This window comes from Galeopterus variegatus, unplaced genomic scaffold (genome assembly GCF_000696425.1).
Source record: "Galeopterus variegatus unplaced genomic scaffold, G_variegatus-3.0.2 Scaffold265, whole genome shotgun sequence".
Taxonomy (NCBI): Eukaryota; Metazoa; Chordata; class Mammalia; order Dermoptera; family Cynocephalidae; genus Galeopterus; species Galeopterus variegatus.
In genome coordinates this window covers 431229-444313 of record NW_007726376.1, presented here as the reverse complement: position 1 = coordinate 444313, position 13085 = coordinate 431229, and the positions used below count along the sequence as shown (strand labels likewise).

At 38.0% G+C, this 13085-nt stretch overlaps 1 protein-coding gene across 1 annotated transcript in view; it reads left to right on the top strand.

Annotated features, from left to right (window-relative positions):
- Positions 1–12567, top strand: part of CEP97 (centrosomal protein 97kDa) — a 22533-nt gene extending 9966 nt beyond the window's left edge. Inside the window, exons 7-11 of the mRNA XM_008566702.1 lie at positions 3749–3913; positions 4624–4757; positions 5195–5969; positions 9242–9317; positions 10858–12567. Of these exons, the coding sequence (XP_008564924.1) occupies positions 3749–3913; positions 4624–4757; positions 5195–5969; positions 9242–9317; positions 10858–11556 (1849 nt within the window). The 3' untranslated portion in view covers positions 11557–12567. The remainder of the gene's footprint in view (positions 1–3748; positions 3914–4623; positions 4758–5194; positions 5970–9241; positions 9318–10857) is intronic.
- Positions 12568–13085: the final 518 nt, after the last annotated feature.

Here is a 13085-nt window from a genome sequence, read left to right as displayed (position 1 = left end):
AACCCTCAGTGTTGCCCCCGTACCGGACCGGGGACCGGCAACGGGATTGCAACCCTCAGTGTTGCTCCTGCGCCTCGCTCAGCCAGTGAGCGGGAACTGGTCTGTATGTGGGATCCGAACCCTCGGGCGGGAGTGCCGCCGCGCTTCCCAAGCGGCGCACTTATCCAGTGCGCCACGGGGCCGGCCCCTTCCCTTTTTTAAAGGACATTTCACATATATAGAAAGGTAGAAAGAGCATGTATCTATGTACCCACAATGCAGCTTCAACGGTTAACAACATTTGTCAATCTTGTTTCATCTGTCTCCCACTTTTTTTGTTGGAGTATTTTAAAAGCAATATCAGGTATCATTTTATTCAGTACTCCTTTTTTTAGGAGAAAGTGCTGATTGTTTTAAATTCTCTTTATTAATAGTTGTTACTTCTGTTATTTTAAATAAACTATTTCTTCAATTTCAAGAGACGAAACATAATCCAATGATTTGACCTTAAAACATTAGAAATGAGTGAATTTTAATTTTGTTTTCATTCAATTAGCAATGGTATTTTAATTGGCAGGGAGATTATTTTACTTAGGAGAATATTCTACGGATTTAATAAAACTTGTGTAGTGATATGTTTATTGATGAATTCATGTGAAGCAAGGTGAAAAAACAAATATTATAGTATTTGATGCTCTGCAGTTTTTGGTTTTTCTTACAAGAACTTATACTGTGGAATATTCAAGCCTGAGCCCTTTTTCTCTATCCTCTTTTCCTTTTGCTTATCCTTCCTCCCAAACTACAAACCATTTATAACCTGGAAATGTTGCTTGCTAGCTAATATTAAAGTTGGTGATTCTTCTCTACTCTGGGCCTTTTTTTGGAAAGCTTTTTAACAAGCCATTTGCTTTACAGGAGAATTTATACAAACTTATGGCCAACTTCATGAAGCTTTTGACTGATTCTTACTTAGTCCACAGGAATGTTTCCATGGAAGGAATGCTTCCTATAATTTTTATTAAATAGACTAAAATTTTTAACTGTTAGGCTAAGATTGGGAATACATAACTTCTTCTTCTTTTTTTTTTTTTTTCTTTTTTTGGCGACTGGCCAGTACAGTGATCCAAACCCATGACCTTGGTGTTATAAGGCTGTACTCTGACTAACTGAGCTAACCAGCCAGCCTGGGAATACATAACTTTTGTCAATCAGCTTGGCACACCACATCTCTTATCATTAGAACAGTTTTTCCTGGCTGGCCAGTTAGCTCAGTTGGTTACAGTGTGGCCTTGTACACCAAGGTCAAGGGTTCGGTTCCCCACTCTGGCCAGTGCAAAAAAAAAAAAAAACAACATCTTTTCTTTCCTTGTGACACTGGCAAATCACAGAAAACTAAGCTCATTATATTTTATTGCTCTATGACTCTTTCGCATGATTTAAGGACTAGTTTCTAGGGCCAACCCATGGCTCACTTGGGAGAGTGTGGTGCTGATAACACCAAGGCTGTGGGTTTGGATCCCTATATAGGGGTGGCCGGTTAACTCACTTGGGAGAGTGTGGTGCTGACAACACCAAGTCAAGGGCTAATATCCACTTACCGGTCATCTTTTAAAAAAAAGACTAGTTTCTTTTCAGTCCATAATAGAACCTTGGGTGACTTGACAGCTTTGGACTTTACAGTTTGTATGATGTAGATACCTTAATGTGAGGGCCCAAGAAAATGATTGTGGATTGGTTGTGATTTTCAAACCATTTGCAATGCTGAGTTAATGATATAAAAACAGATAAAGTATACCAAAATGATCCAACCTCAGCATCATGTTGAGGGGCATATTTAAGAATGGTAAAATTGAGGGCCAGCCCCGTGGCGCACTCGGGAGAGTGCAGCGCTGGGAGCGCAGCAGTGCTCCTGCCGCGGGTTCGGATCCTATATAGGAATGGCGGTGCGCTCACTGGCTGAGCGCGGTGTGGGCGACACCACACCAAGGGTTGCGATCCCCTTACCGGTCACAAAAAAAAAAAAAAAAAAAAAAAAAAAAAAGAATGGTAAAATTGAGACGATGGTATGCCAATTAAAAAATATGTTTATAAGTAAACAATCATATTACGACCTCCCATGAATCCATTACCCAATTTCAACAGTTTTTGACTCAAGGCCAACCTTGTTTTATTTATATCTTCACTCACTCTGCTTCAATATTATTTTGAAGCAAATCTCAGATTAAATATAATTTTCATTTGTAACCATTTCAGTATATATCTCTAAAAAAGAAGGACTTTTAAAGAAATAACCACAATTCCATTATCATATCTCAAAAAAATTAACAATAATACCTTAATAACATCATATATTTAGTCAGTGCTCTTTACATTTCCAATAGTACTTATAAATTCATTTTTAAAGTGCTTTTTTTTGGAAACAGGATTCAAATAAAACCATATATTGTGATTGGTTGATCTATCTCTTAAATTTCTTCCTCACTTTCTTTTTTTAGTGTCTTACAATATCAACTTATTTTTTGTTGCATGCTCCATATGTTGGCTGTGCTGACCAGGCAGCCGTTACTTGGGGTCTCATGTGCTTGCAGTCAGATCACACATGGGGCTAGAGTAATCTGAAAGCTTGACTTGGCTGGATGTCCAAGATGACTCTCATAAATCTCTCAATCTATTAGTTCCTCCTCTCTTTTATGTTATTTTCTTTGCTTTCTTTTTTATTTGGTTGTTGGTAAAGAAATCAAATTATTTGTATTACGGAATTTTCCACTGTCTGCTCATTTTGCTGATTACATCCCTGTGTCCTTTGACATGTTCCTTTCTCTGTATTGGTAGTTAGATGTGGAGGTTTGATCAGATTCAGGTTTGATTTTTTTTGAGGGGACAACTACTTTTTGGGTTCTATCAGGAGTCACACAGTGTCTGGTTGTCTCATATTATTAGCAGCTATCAATGATTAATTCCTAAACCCATTAATTCATTAAGGGTTACAAAATGATGAAATTCTATCATTCATTTTTTTTTTTTTTTTTTAAGATGACTGGTAAGGGGATCTTAACCCTTGACTTGGTGTTGTCAGCACTACGCTCTCCCAAGTGAGCTAAGCAGCCATCTCTATATAGGGATCCGAACCCATGGCCTTGGTGTTATCAGCACCACACTCTCCCAAGTGAGCCACGGGCCGGCCCTATCATTCATTTTTTAATTAGCTGGAATACTTCTATAAAGTAACTATTTAGTTACCTGTTGGTGTAGTTTGTATAGAAAAGGTAGAATTAATAATACTTAATTTTCTCCCTTTATTTATCAGTTTGTTTGTTTTTGCAGCTGGCTGGTACAGTGATCTGAAATTTACCAGTTTTAAAAAATGAGTTGGTGGCTCACTAGCATCCTCCAACTATGACCAATTAGCTTTTCTTTTTTTAAACTGTCATGAGCTAATGGATTTAAATGCAAGTGATGTCCTTTAGTACTTCAGTTTGACAGAGTGAATGGAGGGAATACTCATGGCTTCTTTGGAAATAATTTTAAAATATTTGGAACCATTAGTGTAACTCTATGGAAGTGCCCCTAAGCAAGATAAAAGGTTTCAAACATTATTAGAGTGAGGGAAGTGAGTTAGAAGGATAATTAAAACGCTTAAGTGAATTTTATTTACGAAAAACATCCAGTGGTGTTATAAAGATAAATTAAGAAGAAAGATAATTGTTGCTTAACAGTGTGTCTTGCCTACCCTGGTGCTATCTCCTCTTCTCATTTCCCTCAATTCCAGTTTGAAAGCTGAATGGCTCTATAGTCAAGGCAAGGGAAGAGCATATCGGCCTGGCCAGCACATCCAGCTTGTCCAGTATCTGGCGACAGTCTGTCCTCTCACTTCTGCACTGGGTCTTCAAACTGCAGAGGATGCCAAACTAGAGAAAATTCTGAGCAAACAGAGGTAAGCCCATTTATTTGTAGCAGTTAGTGAATTCACAAGTGAAAATACCTGAGTCTTTCCTGTGGTAATAGTAGGCCTGAGGGAAGTGCCACAGTCCACATTTCTGGGCACTCAGGCCCCTTGTAACTCCAGCAGTCCTGCTCGGAAGGTGAACTACACAGTATAGTCCAGCTTGCTCCTCAGCAATTATATGGCTAATCAATTTTTCAGTGGGGAGAGCCAAGCAGTAGGTTATGTGGAAATGGAGTAGGGTTTTTTTGTTTGTTTGTTTTTTGTTTTTTTGTGGCTGGCTGCTAGGGGGATCTGAACCCTTGACTTTGGTGTCGTAACACATGCTGTAACCAACTGAGTTAACCGACTAGCCCTTGGAAAGGGATTTTAAAAAAATGTATTTGTCCTTTTAACGTAGGTGTTTCATATGGGTTTTTAAATACTAACATTAAGAAGTATAGCTGAAAGAGATCCTGCCTTTAAATGTTTGTGGATGTGTATATGTGTGAATATGAGGGTGCCTGTCTATTCAATTTAAATATGTTTCTTAACCTTTTCTATCCAATGCTTTCAACTGAGACTTTATAATTTGGCAGCAATGAAAGGTACCTACCTTGAAAATTATAAACTTCTACATTTTTGACATTGTTACCTTGGAAGCAGGAAAGCTTTCTTTTTTTGGTTTGTGTTAGATCACATCAGATGTTATTGATTTTTAGGTTTCACCAGAGGCAGTTGATGAACCAAAGCCAAAATGAAGAGTTGACTTCTGTTGTTCCTACTGAAACAAGGGCACACCTTGTACCTGAGCATTCAAGCCCTGTTCAAGACTGCCAGATAGTCCAGGAAAGTGGTAAGAAATTAATTTATTTCCAATCCCCTTTTCTCTAAGTTGTTTGATTTGTTAGCTATAATAAAGCAGAAAAAAAGTATGTATTTTCTTATTAGTTTGTTAACTTTAGTGATCATTTGGATCTTATATTTACCTATGTATATATATGCAATATATATATATATGTATGTGTGCACATTATAACTATTATATTTCTAATTTTTAAAAGCATTACAAAGACTTCAACCTTTCGTACGTATTTTATTTTTATGATTATTGCAAAAATTCATTTTCTTAAAAATGCTTGGTTTGATATTTTAGGCATATTGGAAGAAATCATTGAAGGCATTTTATTACATTTTTCCATATTTCAGGGATTAGATATTGTTAGAAGTATACAACTAAAAAAACTCTTAACATTTAGTGCTTTAAATGATATACTCTGTTGATTCTTCTAGAACCCGTCATCCAAGTCAATTCTTGGGTTGGGATAAGCAGTAATGATGATCAGTTATATGCTGTTAAGAATAACTTTCCAGCCTCTGTACATTCTACAAGATATTCTCGAAATGACCTGCACCTGGAAGACATACAGACAGATGAGGACAAGTTAAACTGTAGTCTTCTCTCTTCAGAGTCTACTTTTATGCCAGTTGCATCAGGACTATCTCCAGTATCACCTACAGTTGAGCTGAGGTTGCAAGGTATTAGCTTGGGCCTAGAAGATGATGGTGTTGCAGATGAATATGTGAAAGGGCTGGAAAACCAGGACTTGGATAAGGAAGAGGAAAAGACTGTATGGGTTGAAAATGAGAATTCTGTTCAAATGATGAAAAATGAGATCAGTAAAGAGGTAAATGAGAAAGCTGGGGTATTATCTTATCCTGAGCCAAAAATAGTCAGTGCTATCTTGGAGAATGATGACCATAGTCTGACATCTTTTCCTGAGTCATCTGGGCATATTATCTCTCATACACAGCCAGATAGTGAAGAAACCATGTCTCAAATAGTTTCAGAGAAACTTTCCTGCAGGATTTTAACCCAGGGATCTGTTGCTTTGGGAGAAGATAAAGTTGCCCTTCAGAAATTGAATGAAGCAGCCACCAAGCTTCAGGCGTGTTGGCGGGGCTTTTATGCCAGGAACTATAACCCTCAAGCCAAAGAGGTGCGTTATGAAATCCGGCTGCACAGAATGCAGGAGCACATTGTCTGCTTAACTGATGAAATAAGGAGGTGGGTCAAAAGTCCTGTTGAGGTGTTATTTTGTTGGTTTGGGGGTATCAGATTCTTTGAGTTGATTCGGAACACTGTGTTTTCGTGGACATGACACTTTTTACACCACGTAGCCACTGTTAATTTACTTGTCTGTTTCCTACAATATGCTGAAATCATCCTGAGGGCAGAGATATCATATGCATCTCCATCCCTAGCACAGCAATTGGTAATATAGATGCAGTGTAGCAATAAATGTTGAATGAATGTGAGCTTTATAGACTTCTATAATCATAAACATAGAAAGATACGTAAAATGTAGAAAAACTGAGTAAGTATACAAATGAAAAGATGAGGAAGTCTATTTAGAACCCAGTAGATGACATAACAATTACAGAAAATAGCAGAGATTCAAAAGGGTCTAAAATTCTGGAGATACTCTCTGCTAACTCAGAAAAATTAGGATTTTATTAGTATTCCAACTAGCAATATTTGTTGTTATTATTAGGTGGAAGAGGAGGAGACAGCAAAAGAGACTGAGAAGGAATAGTCAGTGATAGGAAAACTAGGAGAGTATGTGTTTCAGCTCCAACAGGGGAAAGTGTTTCAGGAGAAATGAGGTGTGCCATAGGAGAGAATAGAGAACTATATACTAGGTTTATCAGCTGGAGGTTATTGGTGACTGTGTTGGGGGTCCCCGAGACTATCCTCAGATTTGATGATTCACTAAAATGACTTATAGAACTCTGGAAGATTGTTCTGTTCATGGTTATGGCTTACTACAGCAAAAGGATACAGATTAAAATCAACAAACAAGAAAGACGGGTAGGGCAGAGTCTGGGAGAGACCAGGTGCAAGTTTGCAGTTGTCCTCTTCCTGTGGAGTTGTATAGACAGGACTTAATTCTCACAACAATGATGTTTCATGACAGATACAAAGTATTGCTAACCAAGGAAGCTCACTTGAGTTTTGCTGTCCAGGTTTTTACTGGGGGTTCAGGATTTCTAGGGTCCTGAGGTCTGACCTTAACTACTCAGACCTCAGGACCCCTGGAGAACAAACTGATATACCATGATCCAGGGCCCTAAGTGAACAAAACAGGTGTTCACTAGAAATCACATTTTTAGCATAAACTATCTGGTGTGGGTGAGACCCCCGGTGTACAAAGATACTCTTTTCAGGCAGGATATTCCAAGAGTGTGGAGGTTATCTCCCAGGAGCCAGTCAAGGGCCAGTCCTCTCTCTGGAATGTATAATGTTTGAACATCTCATTCCCGCTGAGTTAACCATTTACTGCACAATGACCTTCCTATAAGAGTGTCTTCAGTGGTATGGGGGGATGAAGGCAGGTTTGGAATGCGTTGAATAGTGAATGGGAAGTAAAGAGTTTAAAAAATGAGTGTAGCCAACTCTTGGGAAGTTTTGCTTTGAGGAGAAGAGAGTAGGTGGTTGCTGGAGGAGAATTTGGAGTTTAGGCAGATTCTCTTTTAAAAATGGGAGATATAGAGTGTATTTATGTGTTGATGGGGATGATTCAATAAGGAGAAGAAAACTGATGGTGCAGAGGAAAGAAGGGAGAAGTGCAGGATTGAAGTTCTTGAGAAAGTGAGGGAACAAGGGAGCCATTGCACAAGTAGGGGAAGTGTCTGAAGTAGGAGCAGGAACATGGTAAGTTTGATGGTGGGAGGATAGGATAGTCCTTCTGATGCTTCTCTTTTTTCTATAATGTATATGACATGGTCAACACTTGAAAATGAGGAGGGGGTGAAAGAGGTGTAAGGAGAGAAGTATTAGGTGTGGGGTAGTCATCTTAAAAGTGAACTTATGAGGAGATTGGAGGAGGATTGCTGGATAATGTGAGGAGGAACTTGAAGTGCGAAACAATAGGTCAGGTTGTATGATTTTCCTCAGCAACTCTCAGCTATTCTGCCCTGTTTCAGGTATGGTTAACTTGGTTCAGCAAGCAGTACTTTCCCCCCCAAGTGAATATGGTTGAGAGAGAGAGGGCAAGGGACTGAAGGTATTTGGGAGGTAGTAATAATGATAGATCCTGGAATGATCTTGAGGTAAAAAGGAAGTGGAGGCAAGAAGGAAAAGTCATTGGATGGAGGTCTAGGTGAAGATTAGAGGTCTAGATTGTTGCAGTGGGGTGCACGAGCAAGTGAACTGGGAGGATAGGAAAGTAGTGGTCATGTTGGGTGCTTGGAATTATTTTTGAAAGTGGCATAGTCAAAGTGATTTGGTGTATGGTGAGACTATGAGAATGATTGACCGACTTGGGGTGGATTATTTTTAGGTAGAGCGTCCATGTGAATGTTGAGGTCTCCAAAAATGATGATGGGAATGTGGCAGAGCAAAAGACTGGTGCTTAGACTTCGGTGAGTGGGGGCAGATAATGGGAGGTCAGTACTTGACAAAGAGTTTTGGTAAAGAATCTACAAAACAGCAGTGAGAAGCTATCTTCTGACCCTGATGTATGAGAGAAAAAAATAGCTTCCACTTGAGGGAGCTACAGTGCTCTCAGAAGTAGGTCTGCTTTGGTTAAGGAGAAGTTCAGAGAGAAGTTGAATATATTAGGGAGTTTGCTGATTACAATTCAGGAATCCCAGATAGCATAGGAGAAAGGCCTTTTGGGGGGCTACAGAAAGTGGAGAATTGGGTCAGAAGTTCATAACAAAATGGTGACAGTCTGGATGATGAATGATAACTAGAGGAACCTTTGGTTTGTAATAGATGTGAGTATGGACTCAGCAGCAGTGAGCCCAGAGCTAAGACTTTAATGAATGAGGAGGAGCAATGGATGAGGAGCTCTGTTGATGTTGAGGAGTATGACAGGGACTGGGGCAAACAGGAAAGTGAAGTTTGTTGGCATTAGTTCTGCTAGTCTCTTAGAAGAGGGTGTTTCAAGCTGTGATCCTGAGTACTTAAGTGTGATCCTTAACTGCTTTCGAGGCTTTGAATAACTACTCCTTTCTGCACCTCCTGCTGCTTTGGTGTGTTTGTCTGGGAAAATGAAGCCAAGTAAAGTGTCATTTAATATTTATTTTTTATTTTATGTTTTATCACTGAAAATACTTTGTAGAACTAATACCTGGAATTTCAGTCACATCTCATTTGGCTTCTACTTTGAGTCATAGTTTAAAATTAAGGTTTCAGCTTAGATATTCTAAATGTGTAAAGGACTACTATTAGATTATCAGTCTCTTTACAGTGCATGTTTTTAGTAGTTGTAATAGGAAATGCAAGTCAAAGCATCTTTCTTTTTGTCAATAATGTATTTCGAATTATTGTAGATTAAGAAAAGAAAGAGATGAAGAACGTATTAAAAAATTTGTACAAGAAGAGGCTGTCAGATTCCTTTGGAACCAGGTAAACCCCCTCCTGCTGATTTACCTAATATATGAGCAAAGACAATTCTAGATTCATTGGGTAGTAATCATAGTCAGGAGTATTAAGCACCCTTTTTCAAGGTTAAGGATGTGCTTTGTGCTCTTTGCCAACTCTGAGCTAGGACAGTGAATTTTGTTCCATTTTATTTAATCTGAGGAAAAGTGTTTTTATAATTTTGGTGAAAGATAAAGTTGAAGGAAAGTGGCTTCATTGGAGAGTGCGCCGCTTGGGAGCGTGGCGGCGCTCCCGCCGAGGGTTCGGATCCCATGTGGAGACCGGTTCCCGCTCACTGGCTGAGCGCGGTGCGGGTGCAACACCGAGGGTTGCTATCCCGTTACCGGTCAGTAAAAAAGACAAAAATGGGGGAAAAAAAAAAAAACCAATTTGAAGTCTTGTGTAGCTTTCTATCTGTTTTTATCTTTTGGGAATATTTGAATGAATGGTGACTAAGATGATATATGATGGCTACAATACACATCCTACAAAGTATACATGAGTGCTTGGGAGAGAGGGTTTGAAACAGCATACTTTAGGAACAGTTTAGGCAATTGGTTTTACTAGTATTGTAATCACATCGAGTACTTGATGATAATTTCTTGGAAATATTTTTATAAAAGAATTTGTTATAATAGGATTTGACCTATAAAATTTAAAAATAATTATTGATTTTTTAAGGCTTTGTAATTACCAACAGTAGGAGAATGGTTAAATAAATTACATAATAATAATAATAACGTGGAATACTGTGGAGCAGTTAAAAAAAATAATGTAATTGTATGGACTGACTTGGAAAGATCTCCAAAATAACAAGATACAGAACTTGCACAACTTAGGGTTCTACTTGGTTTTAAAGGCTCCCTTTGTATGTGAAAATATATAGAAAAGGTCTGGAAGGATATACATCAAACTGCTATCAGTGGTTACTTTGGAGGATGGTCAAAGGGAAATTAAAAATTCTATATAGTACTTTCTTGCCTACAGTTTTTTCAGTAAAATTTTGAAATTTTAATTATACTTTAAAAACATAAAGGTCCCATTAGCAAGAACTTCGGATATTTTTAGATATTTTAGAAAGTCGCATATACTGTATTGTTAGATAACACTTCAAAACTCTTATCCCTGCATGGATATCTAAAATGAGACTTCTTTTAGAGATATATTAATAGGCTCTAATCTGTCTAGTGAATAACCTCAGTGTATACTGAGTATGTTTTGAACCCCTTAATCAGCTAGACATGTATTGTTGTGCTTCTGATTGTTTTTCCAGTAGAAACAAGAGAATTGCTTTGGCTCACCCTCACTCTCCTGGTGAGGGCCTTTTGTTACCGAGGCCATGTACCACTTGTGCCAGCCTGGTTTAGGCTGGGGGTGCTATGGAAAGGTTGAAGGGAATCAGGCAGTTTCTAACTCCAGTTCTACCATTTACTAACTGCATGACTGCTGGAAAAAAGGTCAAAGGACAATCGTAAAACAGGTATGATTTTTATTTTAAAATAAAACCATATCCTCTGGTTTTTAGGTAAGGTCTCTACAAGCTTGGCAACAGACCGTGGACCAGCGTCTAAGTTCCTGGCATACTGATGTTCCTCCTATCTCAAGTACTCTGGTGCCACCTCCATTTTTCCCCCAAAGTCAGGAACCCTCTTCTGATCAAAATTCTGATTGGTTCATTGCTCCTGATGAAGCTCCTCAAGAGAAATCCTTTCCAGAATTTCCAGACTCTGGTTTTCATTCCTCCCTCACAGAACAAGTTCAGTGTTTGCAGGACTCTTTGGATTTTGAAAAAAATTCCGCAGAAGGCAGTGAAAGTTCCATAATGGGGAATTCCATTGACACGGTCAAATATGGCCAAGAGTCAGATTTAGGGGATGTTAGCAAAGAAAGTGGTGAATTGAGTAAGGAAAGCTCAAACAATAAGCAGGATACTAGTTTGCTTGAACAATATTTAACTTCAGTTCAACAGCTAGAAGATGCTGATGAGAGGACGAATTTCGATGAAGGGACAGGAAATAGAAAGCTTCGCATAGCTTGTTCCCTGGAAATGTTAGGTGCCTTGTCTGACAATGCTTCTGTAGATGAGACACATGGCATATCTCCTACTTTGCAAGATGAAATCAGCCAGACACCAGAAAATTATAAATTAAATGCAGAAGTTCAAGGGCAGCAGCCAGAATGTGATTCCACATTTCAGATATTGCATGTTGGTGTTACTGTGTAGCATGTATGGTCTCTTGGGAAGCAGAAATCCACTTCACTTAACCGTATTTTCAGTTGCCCTTTTTTTTTTTTTTAAGGAGAATGCTCCCCCCTCTCAGTTTTGTTTCTACTTATATAGAATTTGTATTCTTGTTTCATATTTTCCAGATTCTAGAGCTGAGTCTTTATTTTGATTTGGCTAGCTTTTTACTTAGCCATAGTATACCGAACAATATTTATATTGAGAGGTATATGCACGTTATTTCTTAACAACTGAATTGTATCAACAGTCTTCCTGTTCCTTTTATGTACTCATTGCCTTTCAAAAATAAATTAGAATATCTTAAAGAAAATAGAAAAATATAGCTTAAAGATATACATAAGAGAATTTTGGTTTTTCTGTATCTGAGGAAATTAGTTATATAGTAAGGAATGCAGTTTATTAAAGTGAATATAAATGACAAATATGAGGATTCTGAACTATTAAAATTTGCCAGACAGTCTCCTTGGAGTAAGAATATGTTTTTTATAAGCCTTTTCCCTTCCTTCTGAGTCAAGGAAAGCCTTCTTGTAAGCAAATTTAGGAAGAAAAGGTAAGATTATAGGATTTCTCAATGGGGATGATTAAATTGGTTTCGTGGAAAACTATAGTTAATGTCATACATCAGTTTTGACACATGAAATAAAGCGTTTCATTCAGAATTAAAATCAAGCTTACTTAGAGAGGCAATGTAAGACTATTTGTGTTAGGAGATGCTAAGCTCTGTTCACTTGGAATAATGTCACGGCAAACATTTATGTTTTTATTAAGTGCTTTTTCACCCTACAGATAAGCATTTATGTGCCAATATATTGCCAGAAATTAATGTATGTTCATCTTCTCTGTTCCTGCTCATATTTACTTATGTATTTCAGCAGAAGGTCCATGGCCATTCACTTCACTTTTGACCTCTGCATCATAGTGAACATTTGAAGTAATACTAGTGGTAGAATATGAATGACTTTTTTAAAAAACTATTTTCTTTTTTTTTTTTTTTAAAAGATGACCGGTAAGGGGATCTTAACCCTTGACTTGGTGTTGTCAGCACCACGCTCAGCCAATGAGCAAACCGGCCATCCCTATATGGGATCCGAACCCGGGGCCTTGGTGTTATCAGCACCGCACTCTCCTGAGTGAGCCACGGGCCGGCCCCCCAAAAAAGAACTATTTTCTATCTAACCTCTGAAAAGTGCCACATTTGGAAGACAATTTAATTGTGGTTAAGAAAAAAATAAACCTTACTTCTTAAAAATAATACATATCTGTAACTTCAGGAAGAAATAAGACTGTGTTTGAATGTTGTAGGTAGATGCATTTGTAAAACCAAGGATGATTTTTGGAAGCTTTGTATTTTAGTCTTTGAGAATATTCTAATATCATCGAACAACACATATCTGATTTCTCCCAACCTGTGGACATACAACTATTAAAACTATGGCAATATTTAAGTGTTCTCTAAATTTAGGTGCTAAATATCTATTCATTATTCTGTTACAGTCATTAGGTCCCAT